The 21,326-nt window shown below is 48.7% G+C and overlaps 9 protein-coding genes across 9 annotated transcripts; 3 read left to right on the top strand and 6 right to left on the bottom strand.

Moving 5' to 3' along the window:
• Positions 1-123: 123 nt before the first annotated feature.
• On the bottom strand, positions 124-3,657 carry MGYG_05349 (DNA mismatch repair protein Msh3; the record flags this gene model as incomplete). Its single annotated transcript, XM_003172715.1, has 3 exons — positions 124-1,608; positions 1,664-2,745; positions 2,802-3,657. The coding sequence occupies 3 exons, from the start codon at positions 3,655-3,657 to the stop codon at positions 124-126; spliced, it is 3,423 nt and encodes a 1,140-aa protein (XP_003172763.1).
• Positions 3,658-3,945: 288 nt separating this feature from the next.
• On the bottom strand, positions 3,946-5,912 carry MGYG_05348 (hypothetical protein; the record flags this gene model as incomplete). The annotated part of the gene is made up of 4 exons (XM_003172714.1): positions 3,946-3,969; positions 4,038-4,242; positions 4,296-4,566; positions 4,628-5,912. The coding sequence occupies 4 exons, from the start codon at positions 5,910-5,912 to the stop codon at positions 3,946-3,948; spliced, it is 1,785 nt and encodes a 594-aa protein (XP_003172762.1).
• Positions 5,913-6,768: 856 nt separating this feature from the next.
• MGYG_05347 (type-2 protein geranylgeranyltransferase subunit beta) lies at positions 6,769-8,046 on the bottom strand (the record flags this gene model as incomplete). Its single annotated transcript, XM_003172713.1, has 5 exons — positions 6,769-6,817; positions 6,884-7,008; positions 7,068-7,519; positions 7,581-7,866; positions 7,948-8,046. The coding sequence occupies 5 exons, from the start codon at positions 8,044-8,046 to the stop codon at positions 6,769-6,771; spliced, it is 1,011 nt and encodes a 336-aa protein (XP_003172761.1).
• Positions 8,047-11,659: 3,613 nt separating this feature from the next.
• MGYG_05346 (hypothetical protein) lies at positions 11,660-12,066 on the bottom strand (the record flags this gene model as incomplete). The annotated part of the gene is made up of 2 exons (XM_003172712.1): positions 11,660-11,770; positions 11,971-12,066. The coding sequence occupies 2 exons, from the start codon at positions 12,064-12,066 to the stop codon at positions 11,660-11,662; spliced, it is 207 nt and encodes a 68-aa protein (XP_003172760.1).
• A 158-nt stretch (positions 12,067-12,224) lies between these two features.
• On the top strand, positions 12,225-14,737 carry MGYG_05345 (hypothetical protein; the record flags this gene model as incomplete). Its single annotated transcript, XM_003172711.1, has 4 exons — positions 12,225-12,876; positions 12,943-13,717; positions 13,793-13,887; positions 13,944-14,737. The coding sequence occupies 4 exons, from the start codon at positions 12,225-12,227 to the stop codon at positions 14,735-14,737; spliced, it is 2,316 nt and encodes a 771-aa protein (XP_003172759.1).
• An 885-nt stretch (positions 14,738-15,622) lies between these two features.
• MGYG_05344 (ribosome biosynthesis regulator) lies at positions 15,623-16,353 on the bottom strand (the record flags this gene model as incomplete). Its single annotated transcript, XM_003172710.1, has 2 exons — positions 15,623-16,244; positions 16,298-16,353. The coding sequence occupies 2 exons, from the start codon at positions 16,351-16,353 to the stop codon at positions 15,623-15,625; spliced, it is 678 nt and encodes a 225-aa protein (XP_003172758.1).
• Positions 16,354-16,707: 354 nt separating this feature from the next.
• MGYG_05343 (hypothetical protein) lies at positions 16,708-18,296 on the top strand (the record flags this gene model as incomplete). Its single annotated transcript, XM_003172709.1, has 2 exons — positions 16,708-17,371; positions 17,431-18,296. The coding sequence occupies 2 exons, from the start codon at positions 16,708-16,710 to the stop codon at positions 18,294-18,296; spliced, it is 1,530 nt and encodes a 509-aa protein (XP_003172757.1).
• A 481-nt stretch (positions 18,297-18,777) lies between these two features.
• Positions 18,778-20,150, bottom strand: MGYG_05342 (hypothetical protein; the record flags this gene model as incomplete). Its single annotated transcript, XM_003172708.1, has 4 exons — positions 18,778-18,974; positions 19,586-19,648; positions 19,710-19,736; positions 19,949-20,150. 4 exons carry the CDS (start codon positions 20,148-20,150, stop codon positions 18,778-18,780), a joined length of 489 nt encoding a protein of 162 aa, XP_003172756.1.
• MGYG_09080 (hypothetical protein) lies at positions 20,149-20,970 on the top strand (the record flags this gene model as incomplete). The annotated part of the gene is made up of 1 exon (XM_003172707.1): positions 20,149-20,970. The coding sequence occupies one exon, from the start codon at positions 20,149-20,151 to the stop codon at positions 20,968-20,970; it is 822 nt and encodes a 273-aa protein (XP_003172755.1).
• Between the last annotated feature and the right edge of the window lie 356 nt (positions 20,971-21,326).

Raw genomic sequence — 21,326 nt, 5'->3', positions numbered from 1 at the left:
TTGTTTGGCCAGCAAGCACAATAAAGAAGGTCTGAGAGAATAGGGAGTCTCTAAGTTATCCAGGTTTCGACCAAGGATGCCATTCATATAGTACATCTATATTAAACATACCCAAACGCTATATTACAACAATTCAATATCATGAAGAAGGCGCTCAACCTGCTCTTCAGTGCTATCACTAGTGTTTTGGTCAGACAGGGCCTGGAATATACCCTGGAGCATACCACCCATCTTCTTCCTGCTAATCTTAGCCTCAAGCTCTTCCGACTTGACCTGAGCTACCTCTAATATTCCAGCTGGAATATTTGCAAGCTTGGCAACGTTCAACCCATACGACCTGTGGGCCACTCCTTCACCGATTTCATATAGGAACGTAATATCCTGTCCCTGGTCACCGGTTTCAGTAAACTTCATGTGGACGTTTCGTAGTTCGCCGCCCGGAAAAGCGCTTGCAAGCCGACTCAGGTTCTGGTAGTGGGTGATAAACAACGTCAAACTTCTCAAGTTACGAACCATGTAATCCAGCACCGCCTGCGCTATGGCCACACCGTCGTGCGTAGATGTTCCACGGCCTAGCTCGTCAAGTATCACAAGTGAACGTGGCGTAGCTTGTTTCAGGATATCGGCCGTTTCCGATAATTCGACCATGAAAGTAGACTCGCCCGCAAGCATGTTGTCAAATGCCCCCATACGAGTGTACACGGCATCAAGCATGCCTAGCGTAGCGGATTCAGCGGGCACGTATGAGCCAATCTGGCCCATGATACATATCAAAGCTATTTGGCGGACATAGCTAGACTTGCCACCCATATTAGGACCAGTAACGAGTAAAGCCCTAGTTTCATCCGTGCTTAGCTGGGTATCATTGGGCACATAGGAGTCAATTAGAATTTTCTCAACCATCGGATGACGGCCTTGAGAGATGTTTATTATTGTATCATCTGTGTATTTTGGCTTAACGTAGCCTGGCTGCGCAGCAATGACAGATAGCGAGTGCAATGCGTCGATCGTCGCGAGAGCCTGGATGCAGTCTCGAAATAGCTGGTATTTCGTTGAAATATCCGACAACAACCTCAAGAATGCCGTATCACACGCAGCAGCCAGAGACTCCTTTTGTTGGTCCCTTTCTCGCATCATTTTCACGACTTCAGGGGTATGGAAGCGTGACACTTTTTTAGTTCCACTAATCTTCCGCCATGAGGCCGGTACTTTCTTCAGCGCGCCTTGAGAGTTCTCAACCTCAACTAGATAGTCGATCCCTGCAACTGAAACATACTGGACTTTCTTCTTGCCCAGCGTCTCGGCTATAGACTTTAAATGGTCTTTAAGCTCATACTCGATCGTTCCGATCATCAGACGATGTTCGCCGATTTCCTCAGATTCCTCTGACTCGCGAAAGAAATCATATTTGTCGTCTTTCTTTGCAGCTGTTTCGTTGATTTTATTCAAGTATGAAACAACGTCATCGTGCATTGTAGGTAGGATGGCAATTGACTCGCTCAGGATAGGGGACGAATAGCCGGTATCAGCTGGGGACTTTACATGGGCAAAGCTCATAGCGATTGACTGCATGCTTTTCAGCATTGTCAACAATTCCGGCCGAGTGCACTAGGAGTAATTAGAATACCAACGCATGTCAAAGCCAGTCGGTTCTCTGACTTACCTTCCCATAGTATACCCGAATCAAAGCTTTTTCAAGGTCAATTTTGACCTGAGTTAAGGTAGATCCCAGGTTGTATGTAAGAGTAGACTTGTCTGAATCGAGAAGTTCCGTAACTGCCTCTGTGCGCTCTTCTAGTTTCGCTTTGTCCAGTAATGGCCTTCCGACCCACCTCCGGAGTAGACGTTGACCAAACTTCGTCCGCGTCCGGTTCATGCTCCAAAACAAACTGCCCTTCGAAGAGTAGTCACTTTGATTCTGGTATATTTCTAGATTTGTTAACGTGTTTCCATTCAGCATCATATGGGATCTTGCTGAAAATGATTGGAAGTATTTCGTCAAGTCAAACACATGCTCCAGCCCATACTCAGTCAGATGCTTAATCATAGCAGATAAACAAACACTGACATCGTCCGGTAGCTGCAGCACTTGGTCCAGTAGAGTGCTTGATTTTGTATCCTCTGGTGCTCCTGTAGCCGCCATCTTTCCGGCGTAGAAACTGGATATATGACTATGCGCTTCAGCAGCAGCAGTCTTGGTCTTCTCCCTCCGCTCAATCCGAACACTGTCTCCAAATGTAGTCATTCTACCCTTGGATAAGTGCTGGACAAGTTTGTTCGTTGCAGAAGACAGCTCACCAACCAGGAGTAACTCGCAGGGGGCTATATGGAGCAGTCTAGTTTCAATCTCGCTCCTCATAAACCCATCCTCAAAACTGTCGTGTATAACATTCCCGGTTGCTGGTTGGACTGCCACAATTCCTATTTGGACTTTTTCGCCGTCTCCTTGGCCCTTAGCACCACTCTCCGTCAAGCAGAGCAAGTAGCCTGTAGATGGCTCCAGAGAACCAGATAGTTCAAGCTCGGCGTCATCTTCAATATACGTTGCTTTGGTATACATGTTGGTTAGCTTCCGTACAAACGGTGCATTCCTGTTGTCGCCAGCAGCCTTCAGAGCTGCAGTTTCCAACTGTTTTACCACGCCGACCTTATACCCAGCGGCCACCAGTCGTTTGACATGTACGTGGAGACGATGAATAGGTACACTTGCCGACGCAAAACGAGTCAGGTGTGCCTCAGATGGATCTGCAGCAAGTCTTAGCCAAAATATTCTATAACACATGTAGAACAGGGGAACTAACGTTCATCAAACCTGAGTTTTCCTGGTATACACACTATACTGAGAACCTTGGCTGCTATCCTTGCATCCTCTCCATAGAATTGGTATTTATATCCAACCTGGATCAGCAACACGGCGTCAAGATGCTTGTTCTTGATCTCTATTATTTGTTTCTCCATTGGCGTCAATTTAGAACCTCCAACCTTTTTAGCAGATTTGCCCTTCGGCTGGGGAGGCGGGGAAGGGCCCTCCTCTTCGTCGCTTGCTGTGCCTTCGACAGTAGGATCTGCCTCTGAATTACCATCATGAGAGCTCAACGCCGGAAGGCAGTCCGGCCCACCCAAACGACGCACAAATTTCTGGTGTAACTGATCCTTTCTTTTGCGCTCCGCGGGTGATATCTGTTCGTCTATTGGGGGTTGCGCAGAAGAGGATTGGAAGCGAAATTTCTCTGCTCGAGAGGCGGAAGATTGAGGTTCTGCATTTTGTATAGGGCTAGATGGTCGAATCTCTTCTCCATCCTCCTCCACCTCTTCCACCTCTTCTTCCTCTGCATGACTGTCCCCTGTTATCGATTTCTCTGCCTCCTTCTCGGGAGGCTTCCAGGCGCTGCTTCTTATCCGCTTTTTCACCGGGAGTATGTCTTCGTCCTCATCATCGTCCTCCTCGACACCCTGCTCCCTACCATTGCTCTTTCCCCTTGGTGGGGGTCTCGATTTTGCTCTGGCAGGTATTTCAGGGGTAGATTTATTGCTGGTATTCACTTTCCCTTTCCTCTGTTCGGTTGTGCTGCCATTTGATGACGGACTAGTAACTGTCTTGGTGAAGAAGCTAGATATCGTCTGTTGTTTTCGTTTCAGGCTTGGTGTTTGACTCATTATTTACCTGTTACCACCTTTCAGACGAAGCTGACTCGTCCAGTCCGATAACGTGTCCGTCAATGAGCAACTATATTGTCGGGTATTCCGTTGTCCTTAGTTATCCATTTGAAGCTGCTCATAAAGGCATCTCTTTCAACGCGTCAAAATCGCGTCCAGTCGCCATGCTTAGGTAATATCCAATTAAAGCGCCGTTTAAAGTTTACACGTGACTGAAGGTTTATGAATACCGTACAAAAGTAATGTTATTTCTGACCTGGTTCTGTGTTGACGTTGAACTGAATTGATCTATGTATACCTGACTTCAAAAGCCTAGAAAATCAAAAAAATGTATGCTGAAGTATCAATAGGTAAGTTTAAAACACCTATGATCATCTCACTAATGATGGGAATCGCTTTGCTATGCGCGAGGTGCCGTTTGTCGTAATATATTGAGCAGTTGACTGTCCGCTGGTGGAAATTAGTAGGATCTTTGTAGGCAGTGGCTCAGTCACTCGCTCACAGTAGAACATATATATAAAGAGGGTAATAGGTGTAATCCACGCAAACTTAGGTAAGACCTTGAGAATCCAACCCATAATCACTCTAGAGGGCCATTGAAATACATCCGAGCAAGATCGTCATGGCCCACGTCCGACATGGGGCTTTTGGGGGATGAGTTCTTGAAAACTCCTGGTGTCTGCTGAGCAAATAAATCACTGGTATCAACCGTGATAGTATCTTTGATACAACCTCTATTAGTACCAGAGTCACAAGATTGCTGAGATGCGGCATAAGACAAGGGGTTCATCGAATAGCCATAGTTGTCATTCTCGTTTTGGGATGGATATCCATAGTAGTACTGTTGTTTCGGGATATTCCGCTCATAAGAAAACATAGGGTCAATATTCTCTTTTCCACGGTAAGTTTCTAGTACGATAAACAAATTAGTCGAGGATTTATCGTTGTGGATGCAAATAAAGCTACCAACCAGTGCTTGGAGGTTTAAAAGCGCCATAATAAGGGTGGTTCGCGGAATTTTCGAGTCCATACTTGGAAGTATTGTAGAGGACCTGGCGATGGGAGTCCAACGGCGGATAGTTCATCGAGTCGCCGGGTTTACCGATCATAAGTGCCTGTTGAGACAACTTTTTTAGCTGAGCAGCACGGCTTTGCTCTCTAATCCTCATCTTGTATCTGCTTTGTGCCATCTGGACATTCCCACTCAGCTGAGACATGGGACGCCTACGAGGACGGACTACCTTCTTCTTCGGGATAGGAGTCTCTCCCTTCAGTGGGCTACTATCATCAACCATGCCAGAGATGACACGCTGCTTCCGAAGGGTACCGTTAGGCGAAAACACTAGCTCAGTTGGCTCAACACTTTCAGATGTCTCTTCCATCTGCTTGATAATAGAGCCGTCTTTCTTCTGATTGCGCTTGCGTCTCATTTCTTCAGTGGCAGAGTCAAAAATATCCATACCAGGCCAAAATACCCCTTTCAGCTTGTTAACTTCATCACTTCCCCGCTGGCTATAGTCTTCCTGGTCATCATACTCATATGCAGCATCATCGTCAATGAAGGGATCGGGAGTGAGAGGTCTTCGGGCGGGGTGAAGAGACGGGTCAATCAACGATCCAAGTCTCATTCGCCTGGCCATCAGAGGACTTCCCTCGCCGTCTGATTCTGTCTCATCTCCATCCTTCCACCCAGTTTGCATAGATGAGACCTGCAAAGGGGCTGGGGGCTGATATTGAGGCTGTTGATGCCAGCCGTAGCCAGGGTGAGGATTGGGGTTGATCATGTTGCTAACGGACATGGGGGAGTACGACCTGCCAGAGACACGATTGCCCTGACTGTCGTAGGTATAGTAATTCTGAGAAAGCTTGGGGTTTAGAAAACTGGGAAGAGAGCCTCTCCGAGGACTGGAGGCAATAGGGGCATTTTTGCTGACAGGCGGAGGCACAATTGCAGATGGCCGATGAGTAAAGGCAACCGGAAGGCTTGACCGGCTATTGCAACGGGATCCTTTTCCAGTCCGGGCTTCTTTGGCCAGCATACGGTCTGACAACAGGTTTGCAAGTTTGTTCTGCTGATACCACCGGTCATACGCAGCCAGCAGTTCACCGGCCTGAGGCTCTTGCTGACTGCGTACCTGGAGCTTGAAGTAGTGAGATAGATGGCCCTTTGAGCTCACATGGGTCAGCAGATGAGAGACATCGCTGAACTTGGGCTTCCGGGGACATATATTGCACTTCAGCTTCGACTGTGGCATATCGACCGAGTTGGAGTTCATTGAACCGGTATACCTGGGGGTTGCAGGTCTCGGGGCAGGAAGAAAGAGAGAAGGATAATAGTAAGGTATCAATACTGCAGTACGATAATCAAGCTGTTCAATGGTCTCCGCGATGGCTTCTTGCTCAGTACGAGAAGTCGAGAAGACGAGAAGACGTTGGCTGGAGGGGCAACTGAAGATCCGCTGTCAATGTCAATGTCGATGTTGAAGTCGATGTTGCTTGACAGAGGAAGAAGAACGAAGAGAAACAGCGAGGAGAAAAGGGACCTCGCCAGCTGCTCAAAGGGGATATTTGTTGTTCTTCTCTACCATTGGCAAAGAAAGAGCAACATGAGGACGAAGGAAAGCACCAAATGTGAGGAAGGAAGTGGCAAGAGCTGAAGAAGGAGGTTGAGATGTTTGGAAGGAGCACGGTCGATGTTGCTGTTTTTGTTGCTATTTTTAGCTTTCTGCGTGTAGAGAGGGATAAATCAACCGGCATAAAATAACAGCAACACGGATATCAGGAGAATGATGGATGCATGGTAGATGGAGAAGAAAAAGATGTCTGAAGTTGATAAGTTTGATGAGCTTATCACAGCGAACTGGCGGTTCTATGTACACAATGCACCATGCTCCTAGGGCTAATATATATAGTCATCCCCAAGTGGATATATGGCACGCGAGTATGTGTTTTTCTTCTCCTGCCGAGTGTCCCATTGTCCATTTGTAAAGTCACAAGGGCCATAAGAAGCGGGAGTTGGAAGGAAGAGGAAGAGGAAGCTCTAAGGGGTATCTAGCTGTTTGCGCGGGAATAACTTACAGTTGGACAATATATCATGCTTTATATTCATTACTATACGCAGCGACCTAACGCTCTATTTGTAGCCTCCTTGGGCATACAGCTGATGGATGGTCGTTAGCAAACGGTTCTCTCGGTTTATGTTGAAGTGGGTGTAAGTAGAACGTACTATACTGGATCTACCTCTTTCAGGCCTGGATACTTCAATAGACTCAGCCCTGTCAACCCAAACACAGTATGGAATACATCCACCATATCCTCAGGTCTGTCAGCAATGCCACCATGCTCCGGGTCCTAAAGTGGTCAGCGCATCTCATCCTTCAGAGCATCAAATATATTAGGAGCATTCCTACCTGGCACTGTAATATAAACGCAGCTAGCTTATCACCGTTGATCCAATGTAGTCGTCCTATCATTGCTAACGCACTCATCACCCACCAGCTATAACACACGTCTTCTTTCTTTTCAGGTCGCCCGTTTAGGCCTCCATTCTCCAGTTGCCTCTCACTGAGCCAGCCACCCAGCCGGTCGGTGTCAACAAGATCCAGCTTGCCTACTATAGCGAGAGCGCCAACGCAAGTAAAAATCTGGCCGGCATGCGACTCAGCGCCCGGCCTAACTCCATAACCCCCATCAAAGTTGGCACAGGACTGGATATATACTACCGCTTTCTCAGTATCAACAGTGTGTAGCAGGCCAAGCAGAGACAGTGCGTTAAACGCCCCATATAGGAACCGGGTATCTGTTTCGCCCCACGAGTCCCCTTTAAATGTCCCCGTTGAACGGTCTTGGAGGTTCGCAATCCCTATAAGTGCCCGTAACTTTAGCACAGACCAAAGTGTGGAGATCCCCAGAACTCAACGTACAAGAAGCAACCTTCTCCTTCCCCCCGCGCCCATCTTTGTTCAGTTCATCAACCGCATCAAGCGTGACAAGTATCTGTACCGCACTAACGGTATATAACATGTGGGCATCATGGCCAGGCGCCGCCCCGAAACCACCATCTTCATTCTGGCAGGATAAAACAAATTCTATTGTCTTGTCACGGGGTAGGGCATCTGGATGTCCGAGTATATGCAGAGCTGTGAGTCCCCAGTAGACACCGTTGAGCCGGAGGTGTTCCGTCAGCCAATATTCGAGTTCATCTCTTCGCTGGCAAAGGCAGAGATTAGTAAAGGGTCTCGATCAGTAAACAGACAGGCGGCAGCTCCAGGGAGGGGGAATCTTACGCACAGTATCTAGGCTCTTTATGTAGTCGACATGCTTTTGAATGTAGAGCTCCTGCGTTCCAGAGGCAGATCCGCCTCTGCCTGGGCCTGAGACAAGGGACATGAGAGATAACCCGTGGGATGTGAGGGATGATGGCTGTAGTGTTTACCCCTGTGTTAATCCGCGCAATTGAGTAGCAAGGATTTAAGTTGCTCCCACCGTGTGGAATGCCTCGAATATCTTCAGTTGAATATCAACCATGAATGTTGTTCTATGAGCAGTCTGGATATGTTGTCTTGTGAGCTTTATTTGTGGGGTGACGGGGGTTAGGCTGGAGGAGTATTAACTTCCAAGAATGCAAGCCGTTAATTGGCCCACACTTCGAGTGTATAACGTGACCGCGTACAAAATGAAAGAGGGCTTGGTTATATAATCAATTATTCCTTCAATATTTCTCATTTTATTTTCGAATTCCCATATATATTGACCGGCATTCAACTTTAACACCCAGCCAATTTATTTATCGAGTTATCTGAGGGCCCCTGGATAAATACCCGTGCGAATTATGCGAGGTGGTTTTCCACTCTATAGTTAGTGTACTCTGTAATGACCAACTTGATTTGTTGGTTCTGTTCTTGCACACGTATCTCCGAATTGCGGAATACTGAACACTCCGCACAGTGTGAGTTGCAATACGTTCACTTCAATCTATGTAACTACCCGAGACTTATCCCTAGGCAGCTATAAGGCTTCCGTAGATAGTACTGAAGGTTACCTTCATGTTACTTGTCTTACAGTTCGAGTGGTAGGAACGAAGAAAACAGGAAATCGTAAGAATACATAGTGATCGTCCATCCTATGAGGAGTGATTCTTCGACCAAGCCAGCAGTGGCAATAACTATATCAACTTCTGTCTAGCTTTGAGGCTCAGGGGTAACTACGAGAAGCGAGTAGTTAAAGAATTAGGATGTGTTTTCGCAATAGGGTGGCAACCAAGCAATTATTTAATCGGTTTAAATGTGATAGCCTCAGCTCCTTCGTACAAAAAGTGTTGTACCTAGATGTATCACTGGCATTCCGTTCCTTATTGCTGTTACCTGCTTGATTTGATTGACTTTGATCTCGCGTATTCCGACTTGCTAAGAATTGAGCCTATGTGTGCAACAAGCAAGGCTTTTGCTAAAGATATCCTTCCGTCACCGTCTGACAAGCTTCGGCTGCAGTTGACTCGTTACATGCATAAGGAAGCGCGTGTAATCCATATATTGGTGCGTTTTCTAGACGGGCAACCGGTTACATATTTGTTCTCCACTGTCCTACAACATATTGGAACCTTCTGAATGGGGGTACGAACAGGGCAAATTTGACCGATCAATCCCGCGAAATATGCTAGGGGGTATCACACGATATCTTTCCGTGCCTATACCACTCAGTTTTAGCCTTCAAACTCCATAATACTTCAGCGGGACAAGGTTCAGAGACCAAGAACAAGGGATGGCATTGTTCCAGGCACACGTCGAGGGGAAAATATGATAGATATATCTGGAGACGCGGCCATGGTGAAAAAAGACTTTCTTTTCCCCGGGTTTTAGGTTTTTTTTTATAACACCTGCATGAAATAACCACTACCCTAGGTTTGGGGCCTAATTATCTTTATGAGACTTGGAATTTGTTCCAATCTTGTGGTTCGGTGGGCGAATACGACAGCGCTTACCACCCAACTAGCACGGATAAGTAGCCGTCATGGGACCACCACTGCCTTGTCCGAAGCGAAGCCCTCGCTGCATGACATACTGAGGTGGAAGAGTATGGGTCTGCATGTAAAAGCGTTTCTTCCGCTCAGTGATTAATTGATCAATATGCTTGTTCCCGGGGCTGAAAGTGCGCCCATCCCCACCCAGGAAGCGCCTTACGTTGCTTGACACGCTGTCTGGGCTCCCAGGAGAGCTGCCTACCGCTAAGAAGGGCGATCCAACCTCAGCCTCGACGACGGGGCACATAATCAACCTTGCTCCCTTCCCTCACCTTCGACTCCGTTTATCTCCCGTAGAACGAACGATGTTTGATGTCTCTTTCCTCTTTCCCCCTATTTTTTTTTTCTCGCGGAATTTATTACATAAGCTACACGTCATGCCAAGCCTGTAGCCGCCAGCTGTCACGCTAGTCCCCTTCGGGCGCTGACATCAGCATCGCCCTTCGTCTCCTTTCGGCAAGTCTCGACCTCAAAAACATCGTCGACTTCAACTTCGAACTTCAACCTCATCTTCATCTTCTGCTGCATCTCGCGCTCTTCACAGCATCGCCGGTGCCGCCATTTTGGTGCTGCTTCGGCTGTTTTGTCCCTGTGGAAACGTCCTCCTGCAGCTGCCAAGCGCAGAGCATGCTGAAACATTGACTTTCGCCGCCTCCTTTACCCCTTTAGCCAAGCTTCTCTAGCCCGCCATAATAATCGATAACTTATATCCTGCTACTTAGACCTGCAGCGCCCAACCGCCGAACTGGGATCATATACAGCCTGTCAGCCTGCCTGTCTGTCGTGGACTGGGTTTATTGACTTCGCCTTTCGTCTTGTCCCACCGATCGATCCCCGGCTTCCCTTTACCGCCGGTTCAACCTCGCTCTTCTCCCGTGGCGGGGGGGTCGAAAACCAGGCTAAAGTCGTACTGGCGCTATCAGTGAGACCACTGTTCCGTACGGAACACTGTACACCCACCACTATCGATTTGTGCTTCACTCGCATCTTCTTTTTCTTATAATCGACCAGAGACAGCACGCTCGAACGGATAACTACTGTCCAGACTCTCGTGCGTGCGTGTGTGCGTGCATTGCGTATTGTTCGTAAAGTCTCTCCAGTTGATCGACGCTAACACGACCTGGTGCCTGCATCCCCCTCGACCGGCCGGGGGCTTGCTTGCTTCGCTGTCTTTTTTCACCCTTTTCCTCGCTCCCTCTTTCTCCTACGGAGTATCCTATGTGGCCATTATCAACAACCTGCTTTACACACGCAACAAGAACTGTCCGGTTTCTTCTGCCATCCTCCGTTTCAAACATTCTCCCTCCTTATTTTTCGAAAAGTTACTGTGTAGCTGGATACAGCTGTGCGGTCGTTCTGCGCGAATCAGGAAAAGGTAGGGTTAAATCCTCCTCAGCTTTCGGCTGTTTTCTGTTTCAGCTTCAACCATATCCTGCCCTATTGGCCGCGCGGGTGTTGTTTTCTGGTCTGTTGCTTGTTCTTTTGTATTCGAACCTGTCGATCGTCTCAGTTCCCGGAGCGGATGAATAACTCCGTCTCTGTACCTGTATCAAATCCGTCGATGGAGTCGAGGCTGCTCAGAGCACTCTATCTGATACAGAACCATTACAAAGGGCGGAGCAAGAGCGGGAGTGACGCAGGAGAACAAGAGCCCAGAAGAGCATAGGATTTGAAGCGGGAGAAAAGAAGAACAAGACAACTCCGAGACTGAGAAAAAGTCAGCCCTATTTCACGACATCCTATCTTTTTTTGTTGTATCTCTATGTTGCACGAAGCCTTTCCAGTGCTGTTCTTTATCCCCTGCCCGTTGGAGGTTGCTTTTTCCTGTGGTCCTCTGCAGTCAACTTCGACGTGCAACGCATAACTACCATGTCCTGTCATGTTTGTTGTCTCGTTGATTCCTTCACCGTTTTTTAATATTGATTTTTATCCTGCCTTCTTGCTCTTTTACGGTAAATGAACCTGGCTTACTCTATCTACTGTCTAGAGCCGTATCTTCGTCGTGAAGGCAGCAGCTCCCCGTCTGACCTTCGGGCCCCTTTTTCGTGTCACCCTTTCTTCTGTCGGCGACTGCTCATATCTCACCAACGCAACCTGCCGCTTAAAACGCCCGAAGTCAACAACATTTACACAATTGATGGCCTGTGCCTGACACTGCCCTCCTATCGCCCTGGTTTGCCTTGGGGCTCATAACACATACGTGGTGCAGGGAGTGTGCCTGATCAATCATCGCCCGGCATACCTGCCTTCACCCGTTGCGTTGGAACCCAACTCCGAAAATACTCCCCGCATACCTTGTTCACTGGTCGACGGATAGAACGACGATCCTGATTCAGAGTCCACATTTTGGCGGAGTATTCTACACTGGGTTTATGCCGGTGCGACGGCATTGCAGCACAGAGTGACAAACCTGCCTGGCTCGTCCTCTGCTTATATCCAGAACGGTATGCTACTTATCAGGCGCAACATATTTCGGCCTGATATCCTATTTTCCTTGTTTCCACCTTGCTCTACATTTACCTACACTTGAGTGTTCACTACCATCAATATGACTGACGTCGCTGACTTTATTAGCAAATACCCTGATCCTGCGCTGCCTTCTGGCGCAGAACTCCTCCATCACTCTCATATTCCCTTCGCAGCCTTCTTATCGGCATACCAGGCCTATCGTTCCATTCCCAAGGGAAGGCCCAATAGATCTTCAGTTTACGTATCCGCGAACATGGCCAGAAAGTCGTTCCAAACGTCTCCATCGCAGCTCGAGAAGTCTAGCCGGGAAACCTCTCCTCAGTCAAAAGCATCTTCTTCCCAAAGACTCAGTCCCACCTCGACATTTCCAAAGGGTTCAACCATCAGACCCGTCACGTCCACTTCATCAAACGAGCCGGTCCGGGAGCCAGAAAATGGTACAAACAAGGTTGACCATCCACAATCACCAGTGATAACTGCTATTCCTCCATATCCTTCATCACCCCAACAGACCAGCAAACACGCCCGTGATCCGTCCAAATCTTTTTTCTCCAACCTCAAAGCATCGAAATCTGCTCAGAAAATACATCTCTCGGACGCGTCAAGTGGCCATTCGGGAGAAGAGAAATCTTCAATGAGCCGAGGCAGCTCTAGGGATAGGGCTGGCCGTGGCGCAGTGACGCGAACATCGCCAAAATCCGACTCACCTAAACGGACCGACAAACCTAACAGTATGTTTGCACCCGGTTTCATTCACATTACCACGCTAACCCTGGCCCCTGACCCCTTGTTCCTAGGCGATACAAGTGAAGATCACCAATCCCCCCCTCTACGCTCCGCAAGCTTAAAACCAGCAGAAGGCTCCACCTCGACCTTCAACCCACCAATACTTCCACTACCTTCTTCCTCAGCACCATCTGCACCTGCAGCGATACATTCCCTCAACCCAAAGAAAAGCAAGCCACGATTTGGGGGTTTGTTGGCTCGCACCCGCTCCATCCGCGCTGACGACGGTCTACAAAGTCCCCGTTCCGCTGGCCCCAAGAAGCGTCCCTCGAACGGTCTGCTACGTCTTGACGAGACTACTACCGATACCGACCCTCCACTGAAAACCGCACCTCTGCAACAAGAGCGAACATTCAGAGAGGTGATGGGCTCGACTTCCCGCAACCGCTCAGCCGATCGACCGGCAACCCGAGATGGAAGTCGGACTCTCTCCTCTAACCAGAATAGCGGCAACTCTCAGCACTACACCACTACCAAGCGAGAACGGAGCCATGGGAGCTCAATGATGAGCTCTGTGGCAAGCTCATCGCTGTTTAACAACATCAAGAACACCTCCAGCGGCGCCGCAGACCGTATCGGCAAGGCTGGTAAAGGATTTTTCGGAAAAATCGCACGGAGTGGTAGCAGCAATGAGCGAGAAGTCGTCCCGGATGACAACTATGTGTGCTCCGTTATTAATCTGCCTCTAGTTGAGCAGACACGGCGAACGAGAATGGTGAAAAGTTTGAGAAATTCCAAGGACAAGACAGAATTCTGGATGCCTGCATTACCGTGGAGGTGCATCGAGTATGTTTACACATCATATTTTCCCCTCCAAATGATCTCATCGTGCAGTGATACTGATTGCTTTTTTTTTGCTAGTTACCTCAACTTCAAGGGATGTGAAGAGGAAGGCCTATATCGTGTTCCCGGAAGTGGGAAGGAAGTGAAACACTGGCAACGACGGTTTGATACAGGTTTGTCTCCCTTGTCCACAACTCCCGAGTAATACACCGTGCTAAGACACAGATAGAACTCGACATTAATCTTTTCGATGAACCCGATCTTTACGATATCAACACCATTGGATCTATGTTCAAAGCCTGGCTCCGTTGTCTCCCTGATGAAATCCTGCCAAAAGCAACCCAAGCGAAAATTGCAGCTGAATGCCCCGGCGCCACTACCGCACCACAATTACTTAAAGATGAGCTTTCCAAGCTTCCTCCATATAACTACTACCTTCTTTTCACAATCACATGCCATCTCAGCCTCCTCCATTCTTACGTCGACAAAAACAAAATGGATTACCGCAACTTGTGTATCTGTTTCCAGCCCTGTCTGAAGATAGACGGTTACTGTTTCAATTTCCTCGTCTGTGACTGGAAGAACTGTTGGCAAGGATGTTGGACAGAGAAGGAGCATCTTGAAATCGAGGCGGAGCTTGATAGACAAGAGAGGGAGAAGCAGCAACAGCAGAATGGCTATCCTTTAGATACCTCCGCAATAGCACCTTCGAGGACCTCTGGTGCAACGGGTGATGAGAGGGCCATCTCATCGTCCGGTAGCAGCCAGCCACCGCCACAGATGCAACAATCGCCGCAGCAATCGCCGCAACAATCGCCACGACAACGATCGCGTAACTCTGCCGATTGTACGGATGGAGCGCGTGCTATACCGCCGAGACAAAACTCGGCTCGTTCTGTTAGTCCCAAGAAGTCTAGCAAAGAAGTGGCCCGCCCCAGCACTCATTCACGATCAGCTTCCCAGCTCCCCGAGTTGGGCCCTCCTTTATCACCTATCCGATTCTCAACGGAACTGACAACCTGATACCCTTGAACTCTCTTTACAACCTACCGTCCTACTCCCTTATTCAAGGCGTGCAGCAGGCTCGACAGGAGAAAAGCATTCTCCCAATAGAGCGTATAGCTCCCTTCCCTTTAGATCCTCTCCCGCTACAAACTAATCTTCGTTTTTAAAAAGATCTTTTTCTCATCTATTTTTCTGCAGTGGATTACTTATATTTGTTTAGTACACTTATTCCCTTCTCCAACTTCATGCACCTATTCCCTTTTAAAATATGATTCTCTCCACTGCCAGACGATACCTTCCTTCTTATTCCGATTTTCCTTAATGAATCCTCCGTTTTATCACCTTTCCTCCCTCTAACCCCCTCTCTGGCTGGCTATTTGACGACTTTTTTTTTTACAGTATCTGCTTTTATTGGCCCTACGCGGAAAGCATTGGTTCGGCGCATCGAGCGATTTGATATCTTCGTTGGCGTTGGGACGTTCTATTCTACTTTTGTTTCCCTTCCCTTCCCTTTCCTTTTGGTTTTGTGGTTTTTGAATTTCCCTCACCTACCCTCCCTTTTGGCAACTGTTTGTGTCGTTTTGTTTCTTGCTGATACAAAGTTGAATAAATCCTTTTGAATTAATATCACTTTCAATATTGTCTAATAAACTGCTGTCTTTCCCCCCATCAATCTTGTTTTACCCGGAACTCCTGATGGAAGAGTTTGGCCTTTACCCATTAACTCACTCGAAGACGTAGACAGGTTAAGATTGATTCAATAATATAATTGATATAATATAACCATTCACTTTTTAAATCCCTAATCTACAGGATATACCCATTGCTCGCCCTAACGCCATGCAATCCGTTATTCCAGACGACCGTAACACCTGGCAAAAATGCCAACTCGACTTTCGGCCCTTACCTGGCTTTCCCAGTTCTGGCCTTGCGTTCGTTCGCCCTCATCTTTCTTTCGTTTCTCCTTGCCCTTTCCATTCGTTCTTTTCTGCCCTCGTTTCGAATAGACTTGCCCTCGCTGTTCATCTGCTCCTCTTTCTTCCACTTGGACTCATCAACTTCCACAAGCCAGTCATTCTCAGTCCCCTTGTTCTTTCCCTTGTATCCCCATTTAGGCACCCATTCGTCCTTCTCCTCGTCATAAACCAAGTTTTTCTTTCTTTCAGTGTCGGCTAGACCGCTACCCAGCTTGGAGTTGTATTTGCCAATTCCCTTCTTGCGAGCAAAGAGCTCCCATTTGGTGGGAGGTTTAGGAGTCGGCAGTGGCTTGAAACGAGGTACCATGCTTGTTGGTCGTGGAAGGGTAAGAAGGACCCCATCATGCATTGAACTCGTTATCGGACAAGTGGTGAGGAGCTGGTTGACAAGGCACTGGGCGCCATCGCGTGCCGTAGCTTTAAGAGTCTGGTTTAATACCAATGGCGAAGACTTTGCGGCCTGAGGAAGATCAATTGGGTTCGCATCCAGTGCCATGAGGTTCCCAAGATCAAATACATATGGTGTGGGTTTTTCAACGGTTATTGGTCTGTATTGAATGTTAGATATGTTGAAACTAATATAGAAGTAAAAGATACGTACAGTCTTTCTGGCTTTGGCTTTGACTTAACCTTGGTATCGGCCCTCGAATCTGCCATGGCTATGTCTGGCATTTTTTTCCAGGCTGTTTTTCTCTTAATCTCCAATGATGCCACTGATTTCTCTTTGATATTCAATTTTATCTTCGCGAAGGTCAAAAATATAAATCAAAAATTCATCAAAGTGGATGTTCCTTGCCGCTTTAAAAGAAGCTTCCAATATCAGTGGTATCACGTGAGCAGTTAAAGGCGGCGACACCTATTTTCCCTTTTCAGCCTTTATCGCTTTTTTTCCTTCAAAGTAGAAAAACGACGTCAAGAAGCAAAAAAATCATCCACGACGAACTGCAAAGTGAATACCGCGAGCCATTGGCGTTAGGTACGAGCCAGATTAGCAGCCTGGCGTGCCTGGAGATGGCTTCCTCATGTTGCTGGAGATGTGTCTCCCAGATACGCTCCGTATACCCGTCACGAACCCTCTCGCTACCAGCTCTAATACAACCTTCAACTCTTCTCCGTACGCCAGCCATAACCTCGTCCTTCCACACCAGCGCAACTCTCAATGCCGCTCCGGCTAAGAAGGGAAAGAACAATCAGAGTACTGGGCCAAAATTCCGTGAAGCACGAAGCTCACGAGTCTCGAAAAAAGCGAAACCGACCAAACCACTTCGACGAAGCCCGGAGGAGCGAAAGGCTCTCAGTCATCGAATTGTGCTAAGTAACAACAATGCGCTCGAGATTACCGGCCTACAAGAGCTTAGTGTGGCGAACTTGAGCAGCCCAGAGCTTAGAACTCAAGTCGTGGGCCTGCCAATGAATTTGCTTGATAGATTGAGAGCCGTTGAGGCCTTCAGGAGGAACCAGGGATGGAGCTTGTTCAGACGGCCTTGCACCGTGGTTAGGAAAGAGACCGTTGAGCTGGGCAGGTTGATCGAGCAAATCAACGATAAGGAGAAGGGCGCAGAAGCCGTTATGAAGATTGTCACAGGTGGTAGACGCACAGGGAAGAGTGTTCATCTGCTCCAGGCCACCACCATGGCGTTCTTGAAGGACTGGGTAGTCGTCACAATTCCAGACGGTATGTTGTTATCTCACCCCCATGACACTTTTCAAGCTAGGTGCTAACATAAAAGATAGCCTGGAACCTTGTCAACGGCACAACTGCCTATGCTCCAGTCCTCAACTCCCAGCCGGTTAAATACTTCCAGAAAAATGCCACGGCCGAACTGCTCAAACGCATAGCCGAGGGAAACAAGGATGTTCTTTCAAAACTACACATTTCCCGATCGCACCCCAATGTAAAGGACTCCGGGCTCTCTCTCTTTGAGTTGGCAAACATCGGCATCCAACAACCAGATCTCTCGTGGCCGATATTCCGCTCCCTCTGGTCTGAGCTTACAGCAACGGGACCCGCAATGGACACGAAGGCAGCGAAGGGAACCAAGCCATTCACTGCTCGTCCTCCGCTTCTCGTCACGGTCGACAACCTCTCTCACTGGATGACTGATACCAGCTACCGCAATGCTGAATATAAGCCCATTCACGCCCACGACTTTACCATTGTCGACCACTTCCTCTCTCTGATGCGTATGGAATCCAAGAAGGCCCTGCCAAATGGTGGCCTCGCTCTGTATGCAACTGCTGCATCGAACTCCCTAAGACTGCCATCTCTGGAACTCGGAATCAAGCAGGTGGCTGCTCGCCAGGCTGGAACCAGCCCATCATCCCCTGATTACCCCGTCCTGTACGGCAAGCTAGATGACCGTGTGGTCTCGCTCTTTGCTCAGGCAAAGGACATGGGCCACCTTGAGCTCTCTGGCTTGGGCAAGGACGAGGCTGCCGGCCTGCTGCAGTACTATGCAAAGAGTGGCCTGCTGCGAGACCGTGTTGACGGACGGCTGGTCGGTGAGAAATGGTCCCTGTCCTCTGGTGGTGTTGTTGGCGAGCTGGAACTCCTCAGCCGCCGTCTACGAGCCCTTCCCCTTACTATCAAGGAGCAGTAGCCCCTAAAGCCTTTTCATGTATCTCTTGTCATCCTCATGTACATCATCCACATGTATCTTGTTTCTTGTACCTTGACTACTCCTATACTGCGTTTACTGTATGATTACTTGCCACAACTAGATGAAGAAGAAGAAGAATAGTAGCATCTTGATTGACACTATGATGGTATGATGATAGTAAAAAAAAACAACCCATAGGGTTGAGCTCCCACCAACCCGCCACGCTCAACCCCTGCCCCTACATCCGCAAGCGGAAAACACGGACGCTGTGAAATAAAGGATTACATAAGGTTAGCCACGTGATGCACTGCTTGAAAAGGAAAAGACAACGACATCTCAACTTCATCACCACCACCACAACAACAACAATAATAATAACAAGAAGATGAGGTGACTTACTCGCGATGCAGCGCAGCTGCGCCACCACTAGACTGACCATGTCCCTCCGCATCGATTGCGTGCCTGTTAAGTGATAGGGGGGTTAGCCTGAAACTTTGGGGACGGATTGTTGCAGGTGCGTGGGAGAGGGAGGTTGCTGGGGAGCTGGAGAGACAGAGCCAGAGGAGAGGAAGAGTAAGGAGAAGACGGTAACGAGAGAACGAGGATGATGATGCATACCTCGAAGCAGCCGGTGCTGCGCCACCACAGGAACCCATCCCTCGAAGCCACTTCCGGTGTCTGCGCGCGTGTTAGCATGTTCAAGAAGATGGATGATGGGGTTGCATGCCTCGACGTAGCACGCGCTGCGCTACCTATCAAACAAAGATACAAAATCGTTGTAACCAGTAAAATAAATCAAGTGTCTGCACATGTGTCAGTATGTGAATAGTGGTTGAGGTAATGAGATAGGTACTTGCCTCGATGCATTCCGTACTGCGTTACCACAGACAGACCAATCCTCCCTTGCAACCTGCAACGTATGGAGTATCTGTGCTATCGTCAGTATTTGAATGAACAAATGATGGAATGAGGGGACACTTGTCTTTAGTCCATTTGCATCCTCCCTTGAAGCCACACTATATCTATATATATGCATGCAAGTGTCTGCACAAGCGTCAGTATGTGGACAATGATGAGATGATGTGATACTTGCCTCAATGCAATCCGTTCTGCGCTACCACAGACAGACCAATCCTCCCTTGCAGCCGAATGGACATGTGGGCCACCATGCTGCCGACACACAAGGCGTGTGTCGGCAGCACGGTGACCCGAATCTGGAGTTTGAAGCGGTTAGCGCACATATTCCTTGTATGAACAGGGAGGGAGGGAAGAGAAGGAAGGTTACTTACCATTGAATTGGCAAACGCCAGCCACCATCCACCCCTGCTCCAGTCTTGGTCCCGGTGGACCCCCTAAAACGATGTTAGCATGATACCCATGATAAAAAAGCACATCGACGGTGAGGTGACTTACCAATTTGAGCTACCTGTTCAGCAAGATCTATATACCCGTAAGCAGCACCAGGAGTCATGGAAAAAGGAACGCACGACGGGAAGCAGATTTTTTTTGGTTTTTTTTTCAGTGGAATATGAAGGGGCAACTCCGCGTGATGGGGCGAGAAGAAGAGGGTGACAATAATGAGACCCTAGACTGACCTCAGGCGATGGTCGCACTGGAGACACAACAGAACGGCTGGGCTGGCCAGACTCAACCGATTTCTGAGTGAACACCAGGCACCACCCACTTCTCGACATTCACAACGGTGACAGCTTCGTGAAAGCTAACCCGCTTGGGGGTTGCCTCGCTGTTGGTGACTCGCAATGCACTCTTTCTGGGTAAAGAGTTGGAGCTGCGTGCCTCAGCAGCGACGGGAGCGGCTAGCCTTTGGGCGCGAAGGATGTTCCGGATGTCCATGGGTGTTGTGGCGACGGGACCTAGAGTTTCAGCGAAGGGGCGTGCATCTCTCGAATACACTAGCGGAAGGGCAGAGAAGACGCGGGAGGGGACGGGAGTGGGAATCCGTGTTGGCCGCACCACGAAGGGAACCCCTTGGCGGATACGAGCAACACGGCGGGCAGGGGAGGGGGCAACAGGAAGGGGGGTATGGTCCGCTGCTGGGCCAGAAAGGGCAAGCACACGGGAACGCAAAGCAGCAAGACGAACGCTCAACTCAGAAGGGGGAACAGGGGTAGAAACAGAACGCGAAGACAAGGGGGAATCAAGGAAGGGGGAAGAAACGCCAGACTCAACAGGGGAAACAATAAAGGGGGAAGAAACAACAGACTCAACGGGGGAAGAAACAAAGGGGGAAGAAACAACAGAAGAAACAGGGGACAAAATAAAGGGGGAAGAAAAGGCAGAGGAAACAGGCGACAAAATAAAGGGGGAAGAGGCAGCGGAAGAAACAGGGGACAAAATGAAAGGGGAGGAAGCTACAGAAGAAACAGGGGAGGGGGAAGGGGGGGTAGCTGGAAGCTCTATAGCAACCGGCTCTATAACTACACTAGGAGCAGCACACGCAACAGTACGACGAACGCGACGACGGGGGACCCAGCAGCGGACGACAGGTGCGAAACTTACCTTTTTGGCCTTTCGTGAGCGTGCGATGGCGCCGGTGCGCGAACTCACCTCACGATGGCCGAGAAAGTACAGAAAAGCAAGAAAACTTACAGACAGAATGAAGAACATGGCGAACAGCAACAATGAAACACTGAGATCGGTAGAGGGTGGTTAGGTAACCACCGGAGAGAGGAGGGAGTTGGAGAGAGCAAGAAAGTGGTAGAAGCGGTAAGTATCGGCGTGAACACTGGATACGAACGTATGGAGAGCAGTAAGCTGGAGACGCAAGCGTGAGGGAAGAAAGAGAAGAAAAAAATTGGGGAATTTGGGCGAGGAGAGATGCCATATACCCATCCTACGGTCCCGGTCCTTCTTCAACAGGCAATTCTGCATGATTTTGAGCAAGAGCGGCCTAGAAAAGAGAAGGAGAGGATGCCCAAAATTGCCTATACAAGCAGGATGTATTGCTCTATTAGGCTGTTATTGTGGCAAATTCAATGACGGGGAAGCTGCCTCCCACTTTTTTGTGCC

Source organism: Nannizzia gypsea, genomic scaffold (assembly GCF_000150975.2).
Source record: "Nannizzia gypsea CBS 118893 supercont1.4 genomic scaffold, whole genome shotgun sequence".
Lineage (NCBI taxonomy): Eukaryota > Fungi > Ascomycota > Eurotiomycetes > Onygenales > Arthrodermataceae > Nannizzia > Nannizzia gypsea.
This window is presented reverse-complemented; position numbering and strand designations above follow the sequence as displayed.